At 67.9% G+C, this 25974-nt stretch overlaps 3 protein-coding genes and 2 non-coding genes across 17 annotated transcripts in view; 1 reads left to right on the forward strand and 4 right to left on the reverse strand.

Moving 5' to 3' along the window:
* Positions 1-42: 42 nt before the first annotated feature.
* On the reverse strand, positions 43-5697 carry FAM131A (family with sequence similarity 131 member A). The gene is given in 7 exon segments (XM_038183699.2): positions 43-2125; positions 2366-2494; positions 2685-2867; positions 2967-3060; positions 3850-3980; positions 5336-5379; positions 5381-5697. Coding segments are annotated over 7 exon segments (1086 nt in total). The 5' UTR covers positions 5437-5697; the 3' UTR covers positions 43-1676.
* The window catches only part of LOC113844454 (mitochondrial ubiquitin ligase activator of nfkb 1-A), a 42448-nt gene continuing 16570 nt past the window's right edge, over positions 97-25974 (forward strand). Inside the window, exon 1 of the mRNA XM_072042471.1 lies at positions 97-100. The gene's annotated coding sequence lies outside the window, so the exon portion shown is untranslated. The remainder of the gene's footprint in view (positions 101-25974) is intronic.
* On the reverse strand, positions 7254-25099 carry EIF4G1 (eukaryotic translation initiation factor 4 gamma 1). 13 transcript variants are annotated; one of them, XM_038183666.2, is made up of 35 exons: positions 24968-25047; positions 23361-23421; positions 22212-22320; positions 22019-22105; positions 21670-21702; positions 20840-20860; positions 20118-20291; positions 19742-19841; positions 17815-17927; positions 16915-17007; positions 16766-16832; positions 15520-16479; positions 14530-14618; positions 14136-14322; positions 13682-13815; positions 13357-13494; positions 12973-13146; positions 12699-12896; positions 12332-12478; positions 12018-12254; positions 11833-11937; positions 11353-11506; positions 11163-11263; positions 10965-11067; positions 10768-10870; positions 10268-10524; positions 10076-10191; positions 9766-9938; positions 9514-9639; positions 9349-9430; positions 9062-9160; positions 8820-8957; positions 8646-8727; positions 8419-8559; positions 7254-8293 (listed from the first exon to the last, which is right to left on the reverse strand). In XM_038183666.2, the coding sequence occupies exons 3-35, from the start codon at positions 22284-22286 to the stop codon at positions 8112-8114; spliced, it is 4989 nt and encodes a 1662-aa protein (XP_038039594.2). In that variant the 5' UTR covers positions 22287-22320; positions 23361-23421; positions 24968-25047; the 3' UTR covers positions 7254-8111. The 13 variants fall into 13 exon arrangements, with proteins under 13 accessions (XP_038039594.2, XP_038039597.2, XP_038039599.2 ...); XM_038183669.2 differs by lacking the exon at positions 23361-23421 and having other exon boundaries at positions 17815-17924; positions 24968-25099; XM_038183671.2 differs by lacking the exon at positions 23361-23421 and having other exon boundaries at positions 13357-13476; positions 24968-25099.
* On the reverse strand, positions 13242-13318 carry LOC113844650 (small nucleolar RNA SNORD66). The gene has a single exon (XR_003499364.3). It is a non-coding gene; the product is annotated as a small nucleolar RNA SNORD66 (small nucleolar RNA).
* Positions 14395-14472, reverse strand: LOC113844649 (small nucleolar RNA SNORD66). Its single transcript, XR_003499363.3, has one exon. It is a non-coding gene; the product is annotated as a small nucleolar RNA SNORD66 (small nucleolar RNA).

Below are 25974 nucleotides of genomic sequence, written 5' to 3' on the forward strand. Positions count from 1 at the left end.
CAGGGAACCAGGTGCCCCCCACCCGCAAGGAGAGGCAGCCGGTGCAGCGCTCACACCACTGACTTTATTGGAGGCCTGGCGGGACGGAGGCGGGGGTGCTGGGGGGCAGGCACCCGTGGGAACCATGGCACGGGGCTGGGGCAGCGCCCATGGCCCCTGGCACCCCGTGGGTACGTTCCGGTGTGCACACACATGTGACACACGTGCAGGCACACACGTGTTCATGCACGCACACCCATGTGCTCGTGCACACGCGTACCCGAGCACTGCTCCACACACATCTGCGGGGAGCGATGCGCGCACCGAGCGAAGCCCCCACACCCCTCTTCCCCCATCCCAGGGTGGGTTTGGGGCCACGACTCCTGGATCGGCCTGCTGGGTGGCTGCTGTCCCCAAACAGGGTGGGGACACGGTGCCATTGCTGGCCCGATGGCAGGGAGCCACTCAGCGTGGCGGCCAGCCCCTGCGCCCCCTGGCAGGTTGGCCGTGCAGGGGTGGGGACCCCACGGTGGGGACGGGGTGGCATAGGGCAGCAGTGGGGGGGGTTGGTGGTGCGGGAGTGAGGGCACGTGGAGGGAGAGGGGCTGGGGGTGCAGGGGGGGGGACACCGTGGCCGGGCAAGGGGTGGCATGCAGCGGGCGAGCAGCCCCACGAGAACACGTGCCATGCAGGAAGGAGGGGGGGCAAGCGTTGGCAAAAACTGGCATTCCTTCCCCAAACGGTGCGCCCAGACACCTGGGGGGGGCCCCGTGCCAGAGGGGGGGCCGGTTGCCCTTCATGTAGGCACTTGGTTCCCTGCTAGGGGTGAGTGACCTGGGGATGGGGACGTCGGCCCCGAGACCTGCTGCTCACCCCCCCCATGCACCCCAGGTTGGCCCACGGCAGACCTGGGGGGCCCTGGACACTGAGCCCCCCGGCGTGTGCCCGCTTTGGGGCTGGCTGTGGGGTGCTGTCGCTGGTGGCCACCCAGCACCCAGCCTGGGGGGGCCGTGCCCACCCGGCCCCCACCCACAACCTCCCCGTGCCGGCCCCACGCGCGTACAAAAGTCGAGAGAGCCCCAGCACTGCGGCGCATCCACGGCCCCCCCGGCCCCACAGCAGCCCCCCGCCCCGAGGCAGCAGTTCACAGTATAAAACTCGGTCCAATAAAAGCCAGTGGGGGGCGAGGACAAAAGCCCCCTGCTCCCCAAATTCCCCCTCCGCAGTCCCACTGCTGCCAGCCCAGGGTGCGGGCGCAGGGCAGGGGCACCGGGGGCTGCCCAGAGAGGTTCAGCTGTGACAACTGGGGGTGCTCTGTGCCCAAAAAGGGGAGCCTGGAGCGGCGAAGGGGGGAGCATGCGAACAGCCAGCCCCCACAAATTCAGGTCCCGTCAGTCTTGGGGGGGCACGGAGGGGGCACGCCGGGGCATTGGGTGGGGGGCTGACCCCCGAGCCCTTGCGCACGCAGTCCCTCCCTGGTTCTCATGCAAAAAACAAACAGATGAGGGCAGAGAGAGGTGGACGAGTGCGGCCGGGGGTGCACACTGAAGGGGGGGCACCCCTCTGTCCCCCCCAGCACCCTGCTAGCGCAAGGAGCCGCAGCAGGACCCGTCCCTCGCCCAGCACGGAGCTGGGCCGGGGCGCGGTGGCAGGGGGGCCGGTGCCCCGGCGGGAGAGGCAGGGTCCCCGGGGGGGCCTCACGGCTCCTCGGCCTCCTCCTCCTCCTCCTCCAGCGACACCACCCCGGAGGAGGCGACGTCGGAGACTTTCCGGCAGAGCGGGAAGTCCTTGCTCAGCACCACCTCGTCCTCGGCGGGCGAGAGGCAAGCCTCGGCGTAGGACACGGGGTACAGGGAGTCCTGGCACCGGAGCCGTGCCAGGCCCCGCAAGGCACTTTGGCTGGCCGGGGGGGGCAGCTTGGGCAGCAGCAGGTCCTCACCCCCCAGGGAGCCCAGCAGTTTGGCAGTGAGTTCGGAGGGCGACACCATCTCCAGGCTGCAGAGGCTGGAGCAGAGGGTCTCGGGGGACAGGGTGTGCGAGGAGTCGCTCTCGGGCTCGCAGGAGCCGTGCCGCACGCCCAGCTGGCACAGGTGGCCCTGCAGGAGGTCTCGCAGCAGCGCGCTGGCGGGCACCGAGCCGGACAGCTCTGTGGGGAGCAGGGGTCAGCCCCGGTGCCATTCCAGTAAGAGCCACCCCCCCACACGGTGACACCATGGGGACGGTGCCCCCTTTGCCCGCAGAGAGCTCGGTGCATGGCACGGGGACGTGCCGGCACAGGGCACGGTGCCCTAAGGGGGTCACCGGGGTGGGAAGCGCACCCAGGCACCCCGCTCCCTCCCACCACACGGCGCAGGTCACTGTCCCCACGGGTCCCCGAGGCACTCACCGGTCGGCTGGGAGCTCTCCGTGGAGGGCATGAAGTCCTCGTCGTAGGACTCGTCGTTGGAGTCGTCCCCGTCCACCGAGGACCAGGCGCGCAGCTTGGCCTCGGCGATGGCAAACTGCTCCGCTACGCCTGGCAAGGACAGCGCAGTCACCCCGGGGGTGTCACCAACCCCCCCCGTGGGCTCAGCAGGGACACAAATCAGCACAGCAGGGACGGGGAACGGTAGGGATGGCCCACCGGGATGGGGCACAGCTCCCCATGGGATGGATGGACGGACAAAGGGACGGGTGGGGACGCGGGGACCCCGCGCGGTGCCCACCTGCGGCGAAGCGCGCCTCCTGCTCGCCCTCGCTCAGGTGGCAGTAGGAGCTGAAGGCGCTCTCCAGGGCGGCGGGTGGCTCCACGGGCTTGCACCAGCCCTTCCACTCGATGAGGTGGGCGACGCGGCCCTGCGCCATGGCCGTCGGCTTCGTCACGTGCTCCTTCACCACCTGCGAGATGCCTGGGGCGCCGCCGCGTCAGCACCACGGGGACCCCACCGCCCTCCCTCCCCGGTCTCCCCCCCATCCCTGTACAACACCTGGCCCCCCCCAGCAGTTACCGTGCAGCGAGGAGCGGGCCAGGGCAGCGATCTCCTGGATGGTCAGCGCGCGCCGCGACTTGGGCAGCATCTCGACAGTGTCTTCAACATTGACCTGCGGGGACAGGCACGGTGTCACGGCCCCGTGTGTGCCAAGTGCCAACAGCCCGGGGGGGGCAGAGCACCCTCACCACGGGTACATCCCACCACCAGCTGTGTGTGCGAGCCGTGTTAGTGCACACACGTGCTGTGCACACTTGCATCCTTACACACACACAGCACAAAGGCTTTCAGTGCACGAACTTGCACGTGTGCCCGCGCACATCACCACGTATGTGCACAAACACACCCCGTGCACCCCTGTGCCTGCACACACCCCCCGGCACTCGCTGCAGCCAGGTCCACCCTGCACTCACCGCACCCTCGTGTGCTCTCCGTGCACACTCCTCGTGCACAAGCACTGCACACACACATTGTGCACACACAAACGTGCGCTCACCGTGCACGCATGCAGCTACACACGTGTGCACGCCAAATGGTGCAGCCGATGGTGCCCCCCAGCTCACACACACACACACACTCTTGTGCAAGGCCGCCTGTGCCAGGCTCCCCGGTGCCCGCCGTGCCGGGGCGCCCCACTGCGGGTCCCCGCTTCCCATCGGCGAGCCCACGGCCGTGGGGAAGCGATGCGGGATTTGGAGGCGCGCAACAAATTGAATTGCCATGGCAACGCGGCGCCGTGGACTGATTTCTCCCAGGATACAGCCCGGCTCGGGGCTGACGTCAGAGCAGCCCCGGCGCCGGCTGCGCGCTGGCAGGGCCAGGCAGGGCAGGCAGGCAGCGGGGCCCCCTGCACTCAGTGGGGCCGTGCGCCCCGGCACGGCTCAGCACGGCTCAGCGGTACCTCGAGGAAGTCCTGGCTGTCGAAGGAGGCCTGGCGCAGCAGGCGGGGCAGCGGGGCCGGCCGGGCAGCACGCAGCGGCGACAGCGCTTTCACCTCCTTCCACTCCACGCACAGGGTGGTGTCCACGGCCACTGCAGGGAGAACCGGGGCGGCCTCAGCACCTCCATCCCTGGCAGGATGGAGGCTCCGGGCGGGCTCCCTGGGGCAGCCATCCCTCGCCCCACATGAGACCGGACACAACTCGTGGCAGGGATCCTTCCTTCCCCCCGCGGCGCTGCGGTGCGGGTGACTCACGCCCAGGCAGCTGGAGCGCCTGTGTCAGCGGTAACGCGCGGCACCCGCCTGGCACCGGCACCGGGCGCACGTCCCGGCTTGGCAGAGGTGTTGGGAGCAAACCCCAGCGGCGGGCACAGCTCGGGCTGTGCGCACCCGATGGGGGTGGGATGGGGATGGGATGAGGATGGGATGGGGAGCAAGCGGTGGCACCCAGTGCCAACAGGGGGACATGGCAGGGTGCCCCAGGATAGGGCCAAGGTAGGCAAGGGGGGTTTTGGGAAGGGTTTAGGGCCTGGGCCAAGCATTGGGTATGGGGAGGGGGTTGGTGCTCCTGCACCGCCTCCAATTCCCCATCCCAGCACAGGAGGGGAGCAGATAAGAGCACGGACACCTGTGCTCCATCCCAACAGCCCAAAAACACCTGAGAGGGGTGCCCTCCCCCTCCTGCATTGGGTCCCCCACTGCTGGGGCCGGGGAGGGTCCCCATGTCCCTGCAGCCCCCTGGGGGATGGTGCAGGACAGCCCCATGGACCCTCATCCCCCCACACCGAGGTGGGCCCAGCTGATGTCAACTGGCCATGGGGTGGGATATTGGGGGATATGGGGGGATCACACCCCCCAAATCCCCATCAGGGGGCAGCCCCTGGCTCCTGGGGAAGCTGCCAACAGCATCACCATGGCACCGGTGTGGGCAGGGGCACCCCTGGGACACCCCAGCATCGCCCCCCCCAGCACCAACACAGCCCCCACAGGCACCAGCCCCCAGTACAGGCTGGGATCACTGCACGGCCCCGCGGCCACCCACCGCCCCCCACCCCCCCAGCAGCACCCCCACAGCACCACCAGGGCACCCCGCATCCCCCGTAGACACCCACAAACCCCCTCATCCCTCACAGCCCCCCACACCCCAACAGGCCCCTAAACACCCCCCCAGCCCCTTCCCACCCCCCCCACTCCCCATAAGCAGCACCCCAAGGCCCCAACCCCCCCAGACCTCCACAGCCCCCACCCCCTCCATCCACCCACCCCCCCCAGCACGCTCAAACTCCCCCCATCCCCCCCCATATCCCCAAGCACCCCAACCCTCTGCGCCCCCAAAACCCCACAATAACCCCCCCGCACCACCCCATCACCCCCTGGATCTCCCCAAAACCACCCTCCCCGTAACCCCCTCTCCCCCCCACGCCCCCCCCCGGCCCCGCTCACCCACCGATGGTGGTTTTGGAGCCGATGCAGCCCATGCTCCCGGGGGGGCCCCGGTGCGGGCGCTACCGCCGGCTCCTCGCCGCCCGCATCGCCCCCCGGCCGCATGGGCGGCCCCCGGGCGGGGTCCGCGCCCCCCGGACGGTGCTGCCGGTGCGGAACCCCCCCCCTCCAGGGAGGTGCTGGACTGAGGGACCCCCCCCCCGGAGGTGCGGGAGCCCCGAGCGGTGCCTGCGCCGGGCCGGGGAACGGGCACGTCCAGAGACGTCACTGCTGGGGGAGGAAGAGGAGGAGGAGGAGGAGGAGGGAGGGAGGTGGGGAGGAAGAGGAGGAGGATGGGGAGAGAGGGAGGGAGGGGAGAGGAAGGCCGGGGGATGGATGGGGAGGGGTGGGGGAGGAGGAGAGGGGAGAGGGGAGGAAGGCTGGGAGGAAGAGGAGAGAGAGAGAGAGAGAGAGGGGAGCGGGGGGCTGAAGGCAGGAGGGGAGGATGGAGGAAGAGGGGGGCTGGAGGAAGAGGAAGAGGGGGAGGAAGGAAGGGGGGGAACGGGCGGAGGAAGAGGAGGGGGCTGAGGAGGAGGAGGAGGAGGAGGAGGAGGAGGGGAGGAAGGCCGGGCACCGCGGAGAGCGCCGTGCCAGCACCGCGGACAGCGCCCGGCCGGCCTCGGGCTGGGGCTGGGGACCCCCCAGGGACACCGGGACCCGCCCCCAGGACCCCTGGACCCCCCCCAAAAAAGGGACACCCGGACCCCCCTCACCTCTCCCTGCATGGGGCCAGAGCGCTCTGAGCCCCCCAGGGCAGCAGGAGGGACCCTCCAGCAACACCCCCCTAAAAAAAATATCCAGGCTGGGGGCAGCGCAGCCCCCCCAGAGCGAGGAGCAGCCCCTGCTGTAGGGCATGGGGGGGGATTTTGGTGGCAGCACCCTAAGGAGAAGGGGCACCTGCAGCAGGGGAGCTGGGTGCTTTGGGGCAGGCTGGTGCTGGCCCCAGGGCTGTTCACTCTGGAACCTACTGATGGCACCTTCACCCTGGCACGGGCACCGCGGCACCCCGGCGAGCAGGGCACAGGAGCAGATTGGGGAGTACCCCGCTTTCAAGGGGAGCTGGGGGGTAGGGACCCCCCCAGGGGATCTCTTGGCCTCTCCCTGCCAAATATTTCCCAGCACGAGCGCTGCCAGGGCTGCGGCTCAGGCTGCGATGTGGGGAGCAGACGCTGGTGAATGCTCCGGGCACGCTGGGCTAGGGCCAGGGTGACTCAGCACGGGCAGCCCAACGCCAGGACGGGCAGCCCCAAGCCCCAGGACACCCTACAAGCACCCACAAAAGGGATCAGGCCCCAAAAACCCTGTCCCCAATTCCATCACAGCACCAAGACAACCAGGACAGTGCCAAAACCAAATCCCCCAAGGGCTTTATCCCTCCACCATCCATCCTTCCATCCCTCCATCCCTTTCCATCTCATGCCCAAACGCTGGCACAACCCCACCACTACCCAGAACCCAAGAAAAGGGACAAGAAAAGGGACATTTAGGGACAATTTCCCCATTCCCAACACCACAGAGGTGGCAAGGAGGAGGACACGGGGGGACACCCAAACACCGGAGAGCCGAGTGCCCCTTCCCTCCCATCCCGGGGGGGTACCTACCGTCTGCCTCGGGGTGCCCCTGCCTGGCACCCCCCCCCTGCCAGCCCAAGGGCCAAGGGACACGGGACAAGAGGGGCACAGGGCCGGGCGGCAACAGCGGCACACGGGGGCGTTATTTAGCAATGTTCTTTTATTTCCAGTTTTTAAGGTGAAAAGATGCCTTTTTTTTTTTTTTTTTTTAAATCTTCAATTAAATACTCCATAAAGAAAAAAAAAAAAAAAGAAAAAAAAAGAAAAAAAAAAAGGCAAAAAAAAAAAAATAATTATTTACAAATTCACGTGACCAGTAATTGAATCCTTGTTTTAATAATTACACGTGCGGCTCGTCACATCCGGCGCTCTATAAATACAGGGGACGCGGATGCGGGGCCGCCCCGTCGCTTGCCCAATTGTGGCCTTGAACGTTTTGGAGGGGGGGCTGGGGGCTCTGGGGGGGGGGCAGGGACTCAGCCTGGCCCCGAGGGAAGGGGTTCGCCCCCCCCCTCCTCCCCAGCACCCTCCCCAGGTGTCATAGCAGGAGCTGGGGCGGGGGGGGGAATGATTTCTATTTAAAATAAAAAACCTTTGGAGGGGGGGGGGGCTCCAGGCAGTGATGGAGGAATAGGGGGGGACAGGGGAGGGGGGAGAAATCACACTCCTGTCCCCAAACCAAATTTAATAAGTTTATATATATATATATCTCTATATTTCAGCAAGAGGTGGGGAGGAGGAAGAGGAGGAGGGAGAGGAGGGGGGGGTGAGCGTGTCCCCGTCCCGTCCCCCCTCCCCGTGACGTGAGCCTGGGGGTGCTCGGCCCCGCTCCCGGTGCCCCATGGTGCCCGTGCTGGGAGGAGGGGGGGGGGGTAAAAGGAGGGCCCCGGAGCAGCCCCCCAGTGCCACCCACCTCCGTCAGCATCCATCCGTTATCACCGTGACAAACCAGTACGGAACCAGTACGGAACTGGGGCGGGGGGAGGAGGGAGAGGAGCAATAAAACAAGAGGGCGGGGGGGGGGCGCAGCGGGACCCCCGACCCCAGTGTGAGAGAGCAAGTCCAGGGGGTCGGGGCTGGGAGGGGATGGAGTTGCACCCGGGGGGGTGCCCCCCCCCCCGCTGTCTGTCCCCCCTTCCTCCTCCTCCTCCTCCTCCTCCTCACGGGCTCTCAGTTGTTGTCCGACTCGTCCTCGGCTTCCCGCAGCCAGGTGAAGAAGGCCGTCACCGACTTGAGGGCCACCCCCTTGCCCTGCTGCTCCAACAGGTCCTTGCTGGACTCCCACTTGTAGAAGGCCTCCTCCTTGATCACGTCCTCGTCATAGAGGGCATCGAAGAACATCCGCAGCAGGTCTGAGGGGGGCGGATAAAAGGATCCGTGCCACTCCCCAGCCACCATCCACACCCACCCACCCCATAGTGACAGGGACGTGGCCGCCGCCCCCTCCCCGGGCCCGCTGCCCCCCCCCGCCACTCACTGGGAGGCTGCTCCAGCTTCACCACCAAGGCCTGCAGGGCGTAGAGGGCCTGGAGCTCCTTCTGCTCGTCCCGCATGTATTTCTGCAGCAGCTTGGCCCGGTTGCGGATGACCGTGGCGTCGACGCGGTACGGGTTCTCAACTGCGGGATAAGAGGGGGTGAGGGACGGGCACAGAGACCCCCCCCCATGGCGGCCCCCGCCTCGCCCCAGCGCCAGCCCCACTCACAGACGATGGCTGAATGGCACACGGATGTCATCAGGGCCCTGATAAACATGTTGGATGAGACCTGCTCCTCGCTCAGGTTGGCCTGCGGGAGGGATGAGATGGGGGATGTAAGAGGGGGCCGAGCCACCAGCGTGCCCCCGGGTGCCCCCCAGGCATCCCGCCCGCAGCCCTGACCTCGATCCAGTCGTATATTCTTTGGTTGTTCGGGTTCTCCTTCAGCAGTTTGTCCATTTGCTTGCACAGCTCCTCTGAGGTCAGCTCCTTGCAGCTCGGCGTGTCCGAGCTGTCCCCCCCCATCGTGTACTCCAATTTCTGGGGGAGCAGGGGGAGAGAAGAAAACCCGTCACGGGGGCGGCACGAGGGGGACGCCACGCCACGAACAGCGGGGCCGGGGGGTCCCCCACACGGCCCCTCACCTGCTCTGTGACAAATTTGTTGACATCCTGGTCCTCGGGCAGGAATTCCTTCCAGCTCAGGCCCCCATCCCGCCACAGCTTGCCTGCGGTCTTCTGGCTCTGCGACAAAACCCAGAGTCAGCCCCAGGTGCTGCTGCTCCCCATCCCAAAACCAGCTGCCCCCAGCTCCCTGACGCACCAAGGGGCACTGCCAGGCCCCCAGACGCAGGGGGGTTTGACCCCCAACCCTGCTAACCCTCCCCCAGGAAGGCTGCCAGCCCCCAAACCCACGAGCACCCCGCACTTACCATGCCCTTGCACAACAAGCCCAGCACCTCAACCAGCAGCGTGGTGGCCTTCCCGATGGGCACCAGGGGTTTCGTTATCTCCCTGCGGGGCGCAAGCGGCAGGGGCTGTTAGACGTGCCCCCGGGATCCCCTCCAGGACCCCAAAAGAAGCCCCGCAGCCCTCACCTGAACAGCTCCTCCATGGGGATGCCTTCCTCCTGCAGGATGGGCGTGATGAGCTCGGCCAGGTACAGCCAGATGTGCGGGATGTCGATCTCCATGTCCTCGGCGATCTCCAGGATCTCCCGCAGCCTGCAGGGCGAAGGAGGTTTGGGATCCAGCCGGGATCCAGCAGGCTCCGTGCCCTCCTCCGGGAGGAGCCTCGCGAGGTCTCTGGGATGGATTTAAAGCCAGGGGGGCTGCCTGGGGCTCCCTCACCCTTTGTAGTACTGCTCCTTGGAGAGCGTGCCCGCCTTCACCAGGTGGCACAGCAGCACGCCCATGTGCTCGCGGGAGATCGTGCTCCTCTCCAGCGTGGACTCGATGCCGTTCCGCACGAAAACGTAGAGCAAGGAGGGACTGCCCAGCTCCTGCACGCACTGCAGGGCCTCCTGCGGGAACAGCAGGGTCAGCGCCGCCCCGTGACAGCCCCCAGCTCCCCCTCCTCACCCCAGCACCACCACCCGGGGGAGCGGACGGCGTCCTACAGAGCCACAGGGTGCTGCGCCCAGCCACCCGCTGCTCTCACCTTCATGTCATTGATGTGCAGATATTCCTCTATGATCGCCTTGGATTTCTTCTCCAGCTCCTCTTCTGACAGCGTGGGCTTGGGCGATGCTGCGGGAGCTGCTGGCTCTTGTTTTACTGCGGGGAGCACGAGGATCAGGCGCTGCCCTGCACCCAGACCCCGAGGACCTTTCCAAAATCCTCCCCAACTCACCGGGCTCTCGGCTCCGGTCCCGTTCCTCCGTCATGCTAGCAGCCTTGCGCACGGCCTCGGGGCCGCCCTGCTTCTCCCGTTCCCTGCTCCTGTCCTCCGTCTCCTTGCTGAAGCTCCTCTTGGTGAGGGCGGACCTGTTCCTCTCACCCCGCTCTCCCCGCTCGGGGCGCTCCAGGCGGTCACCGCTCTTCTCCGAACGCGACTCCCGGTCCCCTCTGTCCCCGGCCTTTTCTGACCTGTCGCGGCTGGAGCTGCTCCTGGGCGGGAGGAGGAAGGAGGAGAGGTGAGGAGGGGGCACTGCCACCCGCCCTGACCCCAACCCGCGGAGCTACACGAGGCCAGGCAGCCTCACCCCAATCCCCAGCCCTCCCCAGTGCCTTCTCGAGGACTCGACTGCCCTCGCAGGATGATTCCAGCCTAGGCAGAGCCTGCTGTCTGCACATCCCCTGCCCGATTTGGGGGGGTTTCAGCCACCCCAGCCCACGGGGCAGCGCGCTCACCTCTGCACCACGCGCCGGGACTCCAGGCTGTCGGCAGGGGTGGACTGCTGGAGCGCCGAGAAGCGGTTCAAGGTACTGGTGGCCGGTCGCCCTGAATCAGATGCTGGGCGTGAAAAGAGGGGAGTTCTCAGAGTTCGGCACGTCCCCGGGTGCAGGAACTGCCAGGGGGGGGAGGGTCCCAGCCCCACACCTCCTACCTGAGTCGGCCGGCTTGGCGCCTGACCCCCCGCTGCTGCCTTTGCCCCAGCTCAGCCTCCCTCCCGGCGCAAAGAGTTGGTTGTTGGAGTCGATCGAGCCAGGCTGTGGGCAGAAAGAGGGGCAGAAGAGTGTCGGCTGCGAGCCCAGCACCGTGCCCAGGGGTGGGGCAGGATCCAGCCTGAATCAGCCGCCCTCACCTTGGTGATCTTGGTTAGCCGGCTGGTGTCGATGGGCCGGTTGCCCTTGCTGATGGGCACCGTGTTCCAGCCGTCATCCGCGACCAGGCTGCTGCGTCCACCTGGGCACCGAGGGCACAGGAGTCAGGCACAGCCCGGCCTCGATCCGTGCCCAGGACGAGCAGCCCGCACCCAGAGCTCAAGCACTCACTGCTGGAGGACGGCCCGGGCGGTCCCCTCCTCTTGTCCTTTGACATCAGCTGCTGCACTTTGATGTGTTCCCGATGCTCCTCCATCTCCGCCTCCTTGTGGATCTGGTCGATGGTTTTGGGGCCCTGGTCTCCTCGCCGCGGCACCCAGCTGTGCTGCAGAGGGACGGGGAGGAGGGGAGGGGGCACTCAGAGGCCGTCCCCCCCAGTTCCTATCCATCCAGCCCCCGAAGCCCACCTGAGCCACCACAGCTCCCCGCGGACTGTGGCAGCTTTTGGCGCCCGAGGGCTCTGTTGGAGGAGCTCCCCTGCATTAAACAGCTGCCAGTCACTGTGTGCCCGCTGCCGCTGCCATGCTACCCAAGGGCCGGGGCGTAGCATGGTGTCTCCGGGGCTCACCTACCCCCCCTCCGTGTCCCCAGCGGGGTGCTGGCACCCAGGGGACACCACCAGCAGAGGGGACAGCCGGCCCCGTGCCTTACCTGCCTGAGGTCGATCACATCCTGGAGCATAAATCGGATTCGGGATGATGTTTTCTTCTCTTTGATGATCTTCTCCATCTGGTTGAAGTACTGGTCCATCCTGGGCTGCAGGGGGACAGGGGCACGGTCACATCGCTCCTGGGGGCAGGGAAAGGCAGGGAAAGGCAGGGCAGGGCAGGGGGTACCTTGGCCTTCTCAAAGTCCAAGTCCTTGCCGATGGTGGTAAGCAGGCGGCAAAGGCACTCGAGAGACTCCTCGTCGTGGTTTTTCAGCAGCTTCACCACGCAGTCGTGCATGATGGCCTCCGTCAGCATCTTCAGCTTGAAGAGCTCGCCGATGAACTTGATGTTGCCCAGGGACCGCCGCCGGGCCTTGTCCCGCGCCTCCTCCAGCTCGTCCTTCATGCGGGCCTTCTCCTCGGGCTGTGGTGGGCACAGGGGGGGGTGGGTCAGAGCCCCCAGCCCCGCCGTGGCAGCCCCCAGCCCAGGCCCCAACTCACGGCGCTGGCGTCGTCCATCTCCTTCTGCCGCTTCTCAAAGATCTCGTCGTCGTCCTTGTCCTTCTCGAACTCCTTCTGGCAGCGGTTGAGCAGCAGCTTGCGGAAATTCACAGTCACCGTGGGCTTGTCTGTCGTGGGCACTTTGAGCTGCGGGAGGAGCGGGGAGCATGAGTGCTGCCTTCCCCCCACAGCCAGCAGGAAAAATCCATCCTACAGCTCCGTGCCACGGCTCCGGGCTCAACCCTCCGGCTTCACACCCATTTTCCTCACCTTAACGCTGAATTCTCCATCATCCAGAGGCATTAACAACCTGTCCTCACCCACAGCCCCTCCACAAACCCCTGCCGGACCCCCAGGCCCTGCTCACCCCCATAAGGCAACGGCACATGTTAGCATAGGCAACAGAGAAGTTTGGCTCCGAGATGGCCTTCTCGAAGACCAGGTCGATGACGCCCTTGAGCCGCTCCTCGGTGTCGATGGACAGCTCCATCACCTGCTTCATCAGCTGCTGGAACATCTGGGGCGTCAGCTTGTTGAGGATGCTGCGGACGCGGCGGAGCAGTTCCTGCGGGGACAATGGGGTCAGCCGGAGGGGATGCCACCCCCCTGAGGGCACCGGGGGCTCCCAGCAGACACCGTACCTGTGTCTTGATGTTCTCAGGATCCTCCTCCTCGGAGGCACGCTTGCTGCTGGGTTTCCAGGCCTTCTCGGCCTTGTTCAGCTTGACGTCCTCGTTGAGGGACACAGTGGCGATGATTTTCCGAGGCTCCTTCCTCTGGCTCTGCTGGGAGCGGCGCGGCCCCAAGCCTGAGGGCTGGCACGGGGAGAAAAAAAAAAAAAAAATCACAAAAAAAACTCATTTCTCTGCTCCAACCCCTTGGGACGGGGACGGGAGCGGCCACCGTGCGCCTGCTCAGACCCTCAGCTCCATCACGGACATCAGTGGCCCAGACACAGCAGCTCGACGGCTGGATCATCACTGACAGGCACAGGGGGAGGAAGGAGGAGCAGGGGGGGCACTCACCAGGCCCCGGTTGCCCATGACGGGCCGGCCGAGGTTGGCGAAGGAGGGGGTGAAGTCGGGGCTGCAGTTCATGCCGCTCAGGCGGATGGGGTCGAGCGCCCGCAGCGGGGTCTTGTTGGCCTGCGAAGGTACACAGGGCTGAGGATGCCCAGGGGCAGAGGAGCGGGATGGATCCATCCCCCAGCCTCAGCGCCGGGACAAGGAACTGGAAAAAGAGCCCCCAGTAGCAGTGCCCAGGGCACAGCCGCGGGTCCCTGCCCAGCCCAGCCCTACCCGACCCCCCCCGCCCCCCCCCCAGTACCCCTCTTCCCAGGACCGCACCAACCTTGTCCAGCACCACGTCGGTGATCTGGGGCAGCCCCTCGGGTTTCTGCATGCTGGCGAAGATGAACTGGAAGCCCAGCAGGAACTCGCGGTCGTATCGTTTCTTCTCCTCGGGGTTCAAGGGTTTCCATTGCTCTGCGGCAGGGAGAAAAAGGGGAAATCATAAAGCGATCCCGTGCCTTCCCTGGGGGGCATCGAGGTGGGACCCCGACAGCTACGGAGCTGCCCCGGGCTGGCAAATCGTGAGCACCAGCCTGCTTGGTTGGATGCAAAGCCCGATGGCACCAGCCCCCTGCCTCCTGCACAGGACCCTCCGTCCCCTACCCCGTGCCAGGTTTGGGGACGAGACAAGAGGAACGTGTGAGGTTTCGGGCAGCTGGATCCCGCCACCCTCCCCACCGCTGCCCCCCGGGTGCTGGCTCCCCGCGGGTGCGCGGGGCCGAGGCACAGCTCACCTTCCTTGTAGCGGTACTTCTGCTCCCCTGCCTTGCCCTTCTCCGGGGCCAGCTTGTCCTCCTTCTCTTCCCACGTCTCCTCCGACTCCTCCTGGGGCCGGGCGGGGGCCGTGTCCTCCGTTTCCCGGGCAGGGGCGGCGGGGGGAGGCTTGTTTTCTGCCTCCGAGGCACTGTCACTGATCTGCGACTGCACGGCAAGGGACAGCGGTCACACCGCGGGGCCGACCCCGTCCCCTCCATCCCACAGCGGGCGTCCCGGCCCCGTCAGACGCTCAACACCATCACGGAGCATCAGTGGCCCAGACACGACGGCACAAAGCAGAGCTCATCACGAAGAAGGGGCCGGGACGTGGGGGCCACCCTCCCCACCCCCGGGTGCCTCGGGGACGCTCACCTCCTTGAAGGCATCCAGCAGGTCGCCCACCGCCTCCTTCTTGTTCAGCTCCTTCATCCTTCGCTTCTTCTTTGGCACCGACACGGCGACTGGCGGGATGTAGGGCCATGAGGGGTGGGCACCCATGTAGTGTCCCCCCCCAAAAACACCCCAAGGGCACCAGCGAGGCCCCGGTAACACCAACGGGCTCATGGGGACGTGGTCCCACTGCTCCATGGCACAGCCCGGCCCCAAATATGCTCTGTGCCCACCCGCAGCCCTGCTGGCCCTACACGTCCCCCCCACACCGTGCACAGGGACCCCACTGCCCCCTCCTTGCTGTGGCACCGCATCCACAGCCTCCCCTAGCCCCCAGGCCCCTTTGTGGCACCTCTGTCCCCGTGCAGGGTGTCCCTTATGGTGACACCCCCTCTCCACCCCTCTCTGGGCATGGTGCGCCCATGACGCCCGATCCCCTCCTGGCACCCCACAGGGTGCTCTGCACGGAGACACCCCATAAATCACTGCCCCCGCCCAGCCCCAGGGCACCCCATGAGCAGTCACACACCTGTGCCGAGCGCTTCAAAAAAAATAAAAATAAAAACTCACAGGGAAGATCTTTCCCCCCGCACCACAAGCCCACGGCTCCCCGATTTCCACCAGGGTCCCCGCGTGCTTCCCATGTACCCACGCAGAACACCCCATAAATCTCAGGGTCCCCCCAAAGCACGTCTCCACCCGTGCACAGCACGCATCCCACATCCTCCCCGCGCCCCCAGATGGCTCGGGACGGCCTCAAATAACACCCCAATACCCCACACACCTGAGGCACCCCGTACACATCCACCGTGCCCCATCCCCTCGTGAGCCAGGACGCCCCCAAATACCCCCCCCACGCTCCTGCACCCCATCTGGGTGCGCTCCCCGGCCCTCTCCCCCACCTGGCACCCAATCCCCACGTGCCTGGCACCCCACTGGGGCACCCCACAACCCCAGCCCAGCATCCTCAACCTTGCACGGTCGCCTCCAAGCTCTGCGAAGGGGCAGGGGCCGGGCTCGAGCTCCGCTCCTGGGCTTCGGCGGGGCCTTCGCTCTCCTCCTCCTCCTCCTCCGCCACGGGGGAGGTGGGGGTGCCGGGCTGGGCCGGCTCCTCGGGCTCCGAGATGGGGCTGACGTCCGATTCGGGCTGCTCCTCGCCCGGCTCCGCTTTGCTGGCGCCCTCCACCCCGTTGGGCAGGGGCAGCTCCTCGGGCTGGGCGACGGGGGAAGCCGGGGCGGGCACCGGGACGGGCTCCGGCACGGGCACGGCTCCGGCTCCGGGCACCGGCTGGCACACGGGCGCCTCGGGGAGGGGTTCGGGTAACTCCTCTAAAACCCCGTTAGCCTCGGCGGAGGGCTCCGGGGCGCCGGGCTCGGGGCAGGGCTCTTCCCGGGGCGGCGGGGGGCTGGGGGAGGCGGGCTTGGCAGGCGCTTCGGGGGCCTGCGGGACGACGGGCGGCGGCGACGGCGCGGCCGGCACCGGGGGCACGGCTGGCAGCGGGGGGGACACGGGTGCCGGTGGCACCTCGGGTGGCACAGGCGCCTGCGGGGTGGGCTCCGGGAGGGGAACGGCGGCTTCTTCCTCCTCCTCCTCTTCCTCCTCCTCCTCCTCCACCTCCACCACCCCTTCCTCCTCCTCCTCCTGCGCCGCGGCCGCCGTGTCCGTGTCGGGCTGGGGCCCGAGGGGCAGCTCCCCGGCCCCTGGCACTGTAGTGATGGCGCTAAACGTCTGGTGCGGGTCGGGCGGCGCCTCGCCCTGCTCCACTTTAGTGTCCGCATCCCCGGGGGGCTCCATCGGCACCAGCGTCACGTCCGAGAGCACCACGGGCTCCGCCTCGGGGATGAGGGGAGGGGGAGGCGACGGCGACGCCGACTTGCTGGGCTCCAGGGAGACGGGCTTGCTCACCACCAGCGCGGGTTTCGGGCGGTCATCTGCAAAAGATGGGGTGTTAACGGGGTGGGCTCTGGTCCCCGCTGCGCCCTGACCCCCTCCAGGTCCCAGCGGGAAGGGAAGGGACGGATGTGCCAACCCACACCGAGCTGATAAAGGTGGCACAGGGACAACGCGGGTCCCTCGATGCTCAGGGTGAGCAAAGGCAGCCCCCATAAATTCTTCTGGGTCCAACAGTGGGGTCGCTGGTCCCCACATTTAGGGAAAGACCGCGGGTGAACTGGCTGCACGCCCCGCACAGCCCCCCCTGTGCGCACACACACGTACCTGGCCGGATAATAACTGCTACATGAGGGGTCTCTCCGTTGGCCTGGGGCTCCAAACCGCTTCCAGCCTAGGGGTGCAAGCAGGGAGGTGTTAATTGGGGCCCCGGGCACCTCCCGTACACCCCAGCGGGGAAACGGGGGCCCGCTGACCTGGGGAGGGGTGGGGGTAGATGAGGTCCTCGCTCCGGACATGATTTCTTCAGTGATGTCTTTGCCGCCTTGGTTGGGGTCTCGTATCCGGATCTGCCCAGGGGTCAGAGCAGAGAGAGGGGAAGTGTCAGCGGGGTGGGGGCACAGCACCCAGCGCCCCCCCCTTCCCCTGGGCCTGACACCCCCAGGACACCCCCTTCTCGGAGCAGAGAGGCCAGAGGCTCATCCAGCACCACACCAGCCCCGATGCCCGGCAGGAAGGGACACCACAGGGCAGGGCGAGCCTCAGAGGACACCGTGCCAGGCAGATGGAGCCAGTGGGATGTTCCCAGCCTTTTTGGGGTGTCCCAAGCACTGGTTTGGGCATTATCTCTAGGGCCTGGGGGACCCCACAAACAGCCACAGCTTTGCCATGGCACAGCAGCACCGCGCTGCGGGGCGCACGGGCACGACGCACGGCTCCAGGACCCCACTTCAGGGCACAGAGGAACCCCAAAGCTCTCCCTCTCCCCACCCCAAACACACCCAGCGGGAGCGCACAGCCCAGGGGGGGCTCCGACACCCCTCCATCAGCACCCCCGGGCCCGGCACCACCCCCTGCTCCCCCCCCCCTCCCCAAGCCTGCACCACGGGGCCGGGCGGGCGGCCGCTCGCCTCCCCGCTATAAATAGGCCCCGCGCGAGGCCTCCGAGCGCCGGCATCTCCGGGAGCAGACAGCAGTTGGCAGCCGCGGCACCCCCGCCCCCCCGGGAGCCGTGACTCAGCACAACGCCGCCCGCCGGGACGCCCAAGGTCGCCGGCCCCCGCCGAGCCCCCCGGCACGGGGCCGCGGCACTGCGCTCCTCCCGCGCGGCACCGCCGGCACCGTCCCCGTCCAACGTCTCCACGTTGGCCCCTTACCGTTTTGCGTTCTCGTTTTGGGGGGATCGGCGGCTGCTGGCTCACGATGACCTGGGCAGTGGGGACCCCCGCCGGGAATTGCTGCACCCCCTGTGCCGGGTAGTAAGCCCCTGCTGGCGGGGAGGAGAGGAGAGGAGAGGAGAGCGTCAGCGGCTGCGCCCCGCCGGCCACACCGAGCCCGCTCCCCAAAACACGAGGGGGGCTGCCGAGAGCCAAGGGGAACCCACACCTCCCTCCAGCGAACCCCGGGAGCATCGGGGCCGGCTTCGGCTTCACCCCAACCCGCCCGACAGGCCCGCCCGAATTCCTTCCCCGTGAGGCAGAGTGAGGCACGGCGTCCCCGCGCCGCCCCCACGCCCAGCCCGCGCCCCACGGGCGCTCGCCGCGTGCCCACCGGCCCCTCCGGGACGCTGGGCCATGGCCGGGCACGGGAGCCGCGGCTCGGTTGGCGGCTGGCTGCCTTCCTGCCCCGTCCCTTCGTCCCTTATCTCCCCCGAGCCAGCAGCAGCAGCCCCAGGGCGGCTCCGTGCAGCCCCGTCCGCACCCTCCATTCATTCGCAGCCCGGCCCCGGGGGGCTCGGGCACCCCGTTGGGACCACATAGCGCTGCCGGGGGGATGGAGGCAGAGCTGGGCCCCGCTCCAGGCTTGGCACAGCCCCTAAAAAAGCTGCTGCTCCCATCCCAAAGGATCCACGAGCATCCCCCCCACAGCACGGGAGGGCCGGGCAGGGAGCGACCGCGACGGGGACGCCGGCACGGGGAGGGACAGGGGCAGCTGGGCCCTGGCCTCCTCCCAGCTCCAGCACTTTCCCGGCTGTGCCGAACCCAAAGCTCGCTCAGAGATGCCCCAGCCCCGTGCCGGGCACCCCTCCCCTGCCCAGGAGGGCTTTGGGGCCAGCCCAGCTGCTGGGGGGGCAGCGGGAGGGAGAGGGAAGCTTGGGGGGACCCCACGGGCAGGAGGCAGCACGTGGCCGGGGCAGCACCTTGGGGAAGCTGTGGGGTTGTGGGGAGGACCCCAGGGCCAGGCTGGGGGAGCAGGGACACCAAAAAAGCCCCGTACCCCAAAACCAGAAGAAGGAGGGGACCCCAAAAATGCAGGCGGGGGGACAAAACCACCCCAGGGCTCCCGCGGGATCCAGGCACAGAGGCGCAGCCAGCTCTGAGCGCTGCCCCCTCCTCCTCCTCCTCGCTCCGAGGGGCTGTGGGGTCTCGGGGGGAGGCAGGACGGGCACGTACCTGGCTCAGGAGGACCCCATCTCCACCCCGTTTTGCTTTTGCTGCCGTGCCGGGGCCGGGCCGGAGGCCTGGGCTCACATTTCTGTGTGTGCCGGGCCTCCCGGGACGGGCCAAGCCTAAATATAGTCACAGCCCGGCCGGCCACATGCGAGCGGGGAGAGGGGGGGGGGGGAGGAAAAAAAAAACGGGGGGGCTGCTTCCAACACCGCTCCCCGGCTCCGGGAGGGGGCAGGCACGGAGCAGCCGCTGCCCAGACCCCAGCCCCACAGCCCCACAGCCCCATAGCCACCCCCCTGACCCCACTCCCCCACTCCTGGGGGGCTTGGGGAGGGGGCGAGATCCCAACAAGTGCTCGCTGCCTTCCCGGGGAGCCGAGGGGGGGGGACAAAGGGATAAAGTCTGGCCCGTGGTTAAATATTAATCGGCCCCGATTTGGGAACGGGGGGAGGCGGGTGGAGGGGTGGGACGCGAGGCAGGGCTTTTAGGGCTGGGCTGGGAGATGCAGGACGCCCCCTGCGCCCCAAAAAGGTTTGTAGGGTGTTAATGGGTACTGAGGGCACCGAGCTGAGCCCGGGGGGGTGGAGGGGTCTGTGCTCAGCCCATAAACTGGGGGGGTGTGGGGAACCAAGGGGCAGGGTGCTGCGGACGGAGCAGTGGTGGTGAGCAGAGCAACCCCCCCCCAAATCCGTACCGTAAGTCCCAAATTCTGTGGGGCTGGCTCCAGGGTAAAAACTAGGGGCGCCGGGCTGCACCGGGTACTGCTGGGTCGGGACGACGTAGGTGGAGCGACCCTACAGCAGGGGACAAGAAGAAAAGGCTGGTTATGGCCCCGCAGGACGCAGGCAGACCCCAAAACCCCCAAACCACAAATGGGGGGGCTGCCCGTGGCACCCCAAACGGGTTGTGGGGCAGCACCGCCTGCAGCCTCCATGCCGAGATGGGAACACCCCAATAGGGTCAGAGGGTGCTTGGAGAGCCCCGGGACCCCGACCGCTCCCCAAAACGAACATCTCCAACCCCAAACAACATCCCCGCGCCCCCCCCCACCCCAAAACCCCGTCCCTCACCTGTCCGGGGATGTAGTAGGCTCCTTGGGAAGGCGTGTAGGAGATCTGGGAGGGGATCATCATCACCTGGGACGCGGCTGGATAGACATGTGCGGGGGGGCCGGGCCGGGCCGTCGTGTTGCTCTGCACGCGGGACGCGCTGGCGGGAGGCTGGGCCCTGTTCTGGTAGAAATGCTGCGGGGGGGGGGGGACAAATTAAGGGGGGGGCACAACCTCAGGACGCGGCACCGGCACCCCCTGACCCCATAAAACCCCACCCCGGGGCACGGCGAGCGGCGCCGGGCGGGGATCGGGAGCGGGCAGCACCCTTTGAGCTCCCCTTTATGGGGACGGATCCTTTCCCTGCGCCCCCCCCATGTCCCCCCCCATGTACCTGGGGGGCCGCCTGGCTCCATCCGCCCCAGCTCATGCCCGGCGCTGCCCCAATCCCAGCCCCACGGGGCCGGCAGCGCCCGCAGCCCCGGCCACGGCCGCACGCAGCCGCTGGGGTCCCGGCGTGCCTCGCAGCGGGGCCGGCGCTCGCGGGGATTGCCGGGACCTGTAGTCCTGCCCTATTCCCCTTCGGCCTCCCCCTCCCTCCTCCTCCTCCTCTTCCTCTTCCCGGTGGGGTTATGCAGGGTTTAGGGGCTGTGCTGTGCGTCTATGGGGTGGTGTCACGGGGAGGAAGGGGCCGTTGTGGGGTCCCCTCCCCAGTTTTGGGTAGGGTGAGGGGGAAGCGTTACCTGGAGAGACCTGAATCCGCCCTGAGAGCGAGCGCACGGGGGAGAGGGGAAAGAGAGAGAGAGCGGTTACCTGCTGCCAGGGGGGGCTGGGGGGCTGCGGGATGGGACAGGACCCCCCCCTCGGGGAGCCCCCCCCTGTTTGGGGTCGGTGCGTGCGGGGAGGTGGCGGGCACGAAGAGGACAGCGGGGAGCCCCTCACCCCGTGCCCGTGTCCCAAACCGTGCTGCTTTGTCCCAAACCCACTCATTGTGGGGCACCCCAAATCCCTGCTGGCCCCCCCCCCAGCACAGGGGGGACGTGGCCAGGCCTGTCCCCAGCAGCCCCCCCCCAGGCCGATGAAGGCCCAGGTGGTGCCCCCAGAGGGGCATAAAGGGGGGACGGACACGGGCAGGACCGGGGGGGCGCATCCAGACACCCCCATGGGTCTCGAGGACGCAGCTTGGGGGGGTCCCAGCAGCACCACAGCCTCTGGGGGCACGGCACAACCCCCCCAGGTGCTGTTTGGGTAGGGACAGGCCAGCAGCAGGGCACGGGGACACCCCGGGGAGCGCTGCGGATTTGGGAGCCCCCCCCAAAAGGAGACAGAGGAGGAAGAAGAGGAAGAGGAGGAGGAGGAAGAGGAGGGGAGAGGCAGAAGCTGGGGTTAGCGCAGGCACAGCCGCATGCAAGAGCTCGGAGACGCCGCAGGGAAACCCCCCAAAAGGAGAGGGAGCCCACCCCATATCCCCAGCCTGCCCCCCTGGGGGGCTCGGCGCAGCTCCCCCCTGGTTCCCCGGGGGGGTTCCCGTGCGGTGCCGGGTGTGCAGCATGCGGGGGGGGCGGGTTAGTACCTGCTGGTGAATAGCACGAGGCCCCGCTGGAAACTGAGAGAGGAGGAGAGCGAGGGGTTGGGGGGGACGGGGAGGAAGGAGAGAGAAGAGCGGTCACTCGCTGCGAGCCCCCCCACCAGCCGTCCCCCCGCACCCCATGGCTGGGAGGGGGGGGTGGGACCCCAAAACACAGCAGCACGACGGAGATTTGGGGCACAATCCCCCCTCGCAGACGCACAAGGACCCCGCGGGGCTCCTGGTGCCCCCCGGTGCCCCCTGGCATCGCTGTGGTCGCCGGAGAGGTGCACGGGCTGCTGAGGAGCCCCCCCAAAACCCCTAAATCCCTTAATCCCCGGGGCAAACCCCTTACCTGTCGCGGCTGGGAAGGCGTATTCATTTGTGAGGTCGGTGCCGGGTTAAAAACCACAGGTGCCGTCTGAGCGGGTGGGAACGTCGACTGCAGGGAGGCAGGGAAGGGAACGGGGTCGGCACCACGGCCCCAATATCCCCAGCAGGGGGAGGGCAGAGCCGACCCCAAAAAGCTGCCGGAGGGGCTTTTTTACCTGTGGAAGTCCGGGAGAAGGGGCAGGGTGCGGGGCTGTCGGGGCTCCTCCTGTGGGCTGTGGAGCTTTGTTCATTTCATGGGGTTGGACATAAGGGTCCCCTCGCTATCTGCGGGCACAGGACCAGACCCTCAGCACCTCCTATCCGCACCAGGCCCTATAAAAAGGGGGCAAACCCAGCCCCTAAACCCCCTCCGGGGGTCAAACCAGTACCGACAGCACGGGCACGGGGTGACAAGAGGCCGAGGGCAGTGCCCAGCACCAGGCACCCACCGCCGGTGACCACCCGGCTGCGGGGGGACCGGGGCTGCCACCGGGGCACCCCAAACACCAGCCCCTGCCCGGCTCCACCCCGGCTGACCTACAAAACGCTTCCCCCGGCCGGCCCAACCTGTTCCTGCCGGTGGCAATGGGTCCCCGCCGCAAAACGCCTACCGGGGAGGGCAGGGAGCAGCTCCCACGTCCCGTCCCGTCCCCACGCCGCCGCCGCCGCCACCGCTCCTGCCCGCGGGGACGCGGCCCCATAGGGCTGGCACCCTCGTGCCCTGCCCGCCCCACGCCGGCCGGGACCCGGGAGGGACTTGGCACCCGGTGCCGCGCTCCCCGCCCCAGGGCAAAGGCCGCCCGGGCAGGAAGGTGGGGGGGAGGAGGTGCCCCCCGGCCCCATGGCACAGCAGGGGTCCCCTGGACCCCATAGCGGGTAGGGGAGCTGGCTGCGCACCTCGCCACCCCGCACGGCGCCTGCTGGTAACCCCACAAGTGGCACAGCACCGCACGCAGGATCCGGCCCCAAATCCTCAGGCCCTGCGTCCTGGCCCCCTCCACGCTGCCCCCCCAGAATTTGGGGTGCAGGACCCTTAACAGCCTTCGCAGGCAGCCCCAGCCATAAGCCCGGGGATGGATCCCGCTGTGGTTTGGGGGCTCGGCATCCCCCGTGCCCCCCTCCTGTCCCCATCGCTCACCCCGGGTGCTGAGCACCCCCTGCCCGGGAAGCGGCCCCGGGAAAAAGGCAGAGCGGCGCTTGGCCACCCAAAAAGCAGCGGGGAGGAAGGGCTCAAAGCACGGGGGGGGGGAAAAAAAAAGGAACTCCAAAGGCACGGAGGGGACGGGGTGAGCCGGGCCCCCCCCGGCACGGAGCTCGGTACTCACCCCCCCACGGGAAAAACCTGGGCCGCCTGAGCGGGCCTGCAGAGACCTCGCATCCGAGTGACTTGGAGAGAAAGGAGGAAAGAGGGGGGGGGGAGGAAAAATAACAATAATAAAAAAAAATAATAAAAAATAAAAAAATCAGGCTGCAGCCCTGGCGGCGTGCGGAGAGGCCGCCGGGAGCACGAGGCTGTGCCGGGCCGGCCGGGCGTGCTGCAGTGCAGCGCCGCCAGCCCCCGGAGCACCCAAAAACCCCACCCACGGGCACGGCACCGGCACCGGGCTGGGGGATTTGGGGACGGCTCCGGCAGCCGGGACGTGGCGGCTGGGTGCTGCCCGGTGCCAGGCACCGACACGGCACCGGGAGCACGGCGAGGGGGTGGCGGCGGCTGCCCGGTGCCGGGGAGGTTTCGGTGCCGTGCTGGGGTGCACGGGGAGGAGGTGGCACCGGGGGTCCCGCAGCACCGGGGGCTCGCCAAGCCCCCGCTGAGGGTTTTTGGGGGAGCCCCCCGGGGCGAGCAGCCCCACGGGCACCCCGCGACCTCCACCACGGTGCTCTCCGGTTCGCCCCGGTGCCTCCCGGTACCGGCTCGGTGCCCACCGAGGCTTGGCCACCGGTGCCGGTGCCGCCACCCTGGCAGCCCCCCGGCCGTGTCCGTGCGCCCGTGCCCAGCCCCGGCTCTCCCCCGGTGCCGCGGGGCTTTCAGAGCCGGTTCCACCGGGGCTGGCGGTGCCGGTGGCTGACGCAGCCCCGGGACCTGCCCGACCGGGTGGCGGCGGGGCCTGACTCAGCCCCCCCCGTAGAGCCCGGTGAGCCCCCCCCAGGGGGATGGGGGGGGGGGGTCCCGGTGTCCCCGGTGCTGCGGGCAGGCCCCAGGCTCCGGCACCATCTTGGAGCCGGGCGGGACGGAGGAGGGGGGGTGGGGAGGGGCCGGCGGCGGAACGGGCCCGGTTGTACCGGGAGGGGGTGGTTTAACGGGGAGGGGGGGGGGGAAATAAAAGGGGGGAAAGGGGCTCGGCGTGGGGGCGCCCTGCCCGGTGCCGCATCCAGCGGGGCCGCTCCCCCCCGCCGCGGCGGCCTCTGCCAAGGACACGTGTCACTGCCGGCCGCCGCCATGGCCCCGCCGCGCACCGGCACCGGGGAGGAAGAGGAGGAGGAGGAGGAGGAGGAGGAGGAAGGCGGCGGAGGGAGAGGGGGGAGGAAGAGGAGGAGGAGGAAGGGAGGAGGAGGAGGAGGAGGGGGGGGGGGTCTCGCACCACGTGCGGCGGGGCCCGGCGGCGGCAGCACGTGCGCGGCGGGGCGGCGGCGGGGACACACGTGGGGGGGGGGGACAACACCGGGAGGGGGGGGGGAACCGGGAGGAGGAGGAGGAAGAGGAGGAGGAGGAGGAAGGAGGAAGAAGGAAACAGGGGGGGGGGTGCGCGGAACCCCAGCAGCAGCGGGGCGGCGCCCACGTGGTGGTGGCGGCGGTGGCGCCGGCGGGGCCCGGCGGCGCGGGGCGCGCGCGCGGGAAACGGGGCGCGCGCGCGGGAACCGGTTACCGGCAGCGCCCCCCCCCCCACCCCCCCCTTCTCGGCGCGCGCGCGCCCGCCCCGCCCCCGCCCGTTACCTTCAGTCTCCTTCAGCGCGCGCGGCCCGACGCAGCCGCAGCTCGGCGCCCCGCCACCACCATTTCCGGGCCGCGCCGCGCGCAGGGGCGGGGAGGGGCCGGGCGCGCCACGGGGAGGGGGGGGGAAAAAAGGGGAGGGGCTCGGAGCCGGCGCGCCGGGCACGTGATGGGGAGGTCACGTGGGATATGGGGGGTGGGGTATTGGGGGGGTGGGCACGCCCAGCGCGTCGGCACTGGGAAATAGGGGGGGGTGGGGGGGGGTGATTGGTGGCACTGGGAAATAGGGTAAGGGAGGTTGGGAGGAAAAAGGGAGGGTTTGGGGAAAGAGAGGGGGAGGTAAAATAGGGAAGGGTGGGGTTTGGGGAAAGGGAGCGGTGGGGTTTGGGATCCAGGATTTGGGGAAAAAACAGTGGGATTTGGGAAAAGAACGTAACATCAGGGTTTGGGAACGCAGGATAGGGATTTGGGGAAAGAATGGCAGGGTTTGGGATACAGGATAGCGGGGTTTGGGGAAAGAGCAGTGGGATGTGGGAATGTAGAATAGTGGGGTTTGGGGAAAGAACAGCAGGGTTTGGGATACGGGATAGTGGGATTTGGGATACAGAACATAACATCAGGGTTTGGGAACGCAGGATAGGGGGGATTTGGGAAAAAATGGCAGGGTTTGGGATACAGGATAGTGGGGTTTGGGATACAGAACGGCAGGGTTTGGGAAAAGAGAACAGTGGGATTTGGGAACAGAACAGCAGGGTTTAGGAAAACAGCACAGGGATTTGGGAGGCAGAATGGCAGAGGTTGGGAACATTGAACAGTGGGGGTTTGGGAACAGGACAGTGGGATCTGGGAACAGAAGGGCAAGGTTTGGGAAAATAACAGTAGGGATTGGGAAGAGCACAGCGGGGTTTGGGAAAACAACAGCACGGTTTGGGAACCGAATGGCAGGGTTTGAGGTACAGAACAGCCGGGTTTGGGCAAACAGAACAGTGGGGTTTGGGAACCAGAAAGGG

Source organism: Anas platyrhynchos, chromosome 9 (assembly GCF_047663525.1).
Source record: "Anas platyrhynchos isolate ZD024472 breed Pekin duck chromosome 9, IASCAAS_PekinDuck_T2T, whole genome shotgun sequence".
Taxonomy (NCBI): Eukaryota; Metazoa; Chordata; class Aves; order Anseriformes; family Anatidae; genus Anas; species Anas platyrhynchos.

Excerpts from the sequence above, each read along its gene's own strand:
- EIF4G1 (XM_038183668.2), bottom strand. The coding sequence starts at position 22,286 with ATGAACAAAGCTCCACAGCCCACAGGAGGAGCCCCGACAGCCCCGCAC. Across the intron at positions 21,703-22,018 it reads CGCCTTCCCAGCCGCGACAG|TTTCCAGCGGGGCCTCGTGC; the intron begins GTAAGGGGTTTG and ends CTCCTCTCTCAG. Across the intron at positions 8,294-8,418 it reads GAAGCTGGAGCAGCCTCCCA|ACCTGCTGCGGATGTTCTTC; the intron begins GTGAGTGGCGGG and ends CGCCCCCCTCAG.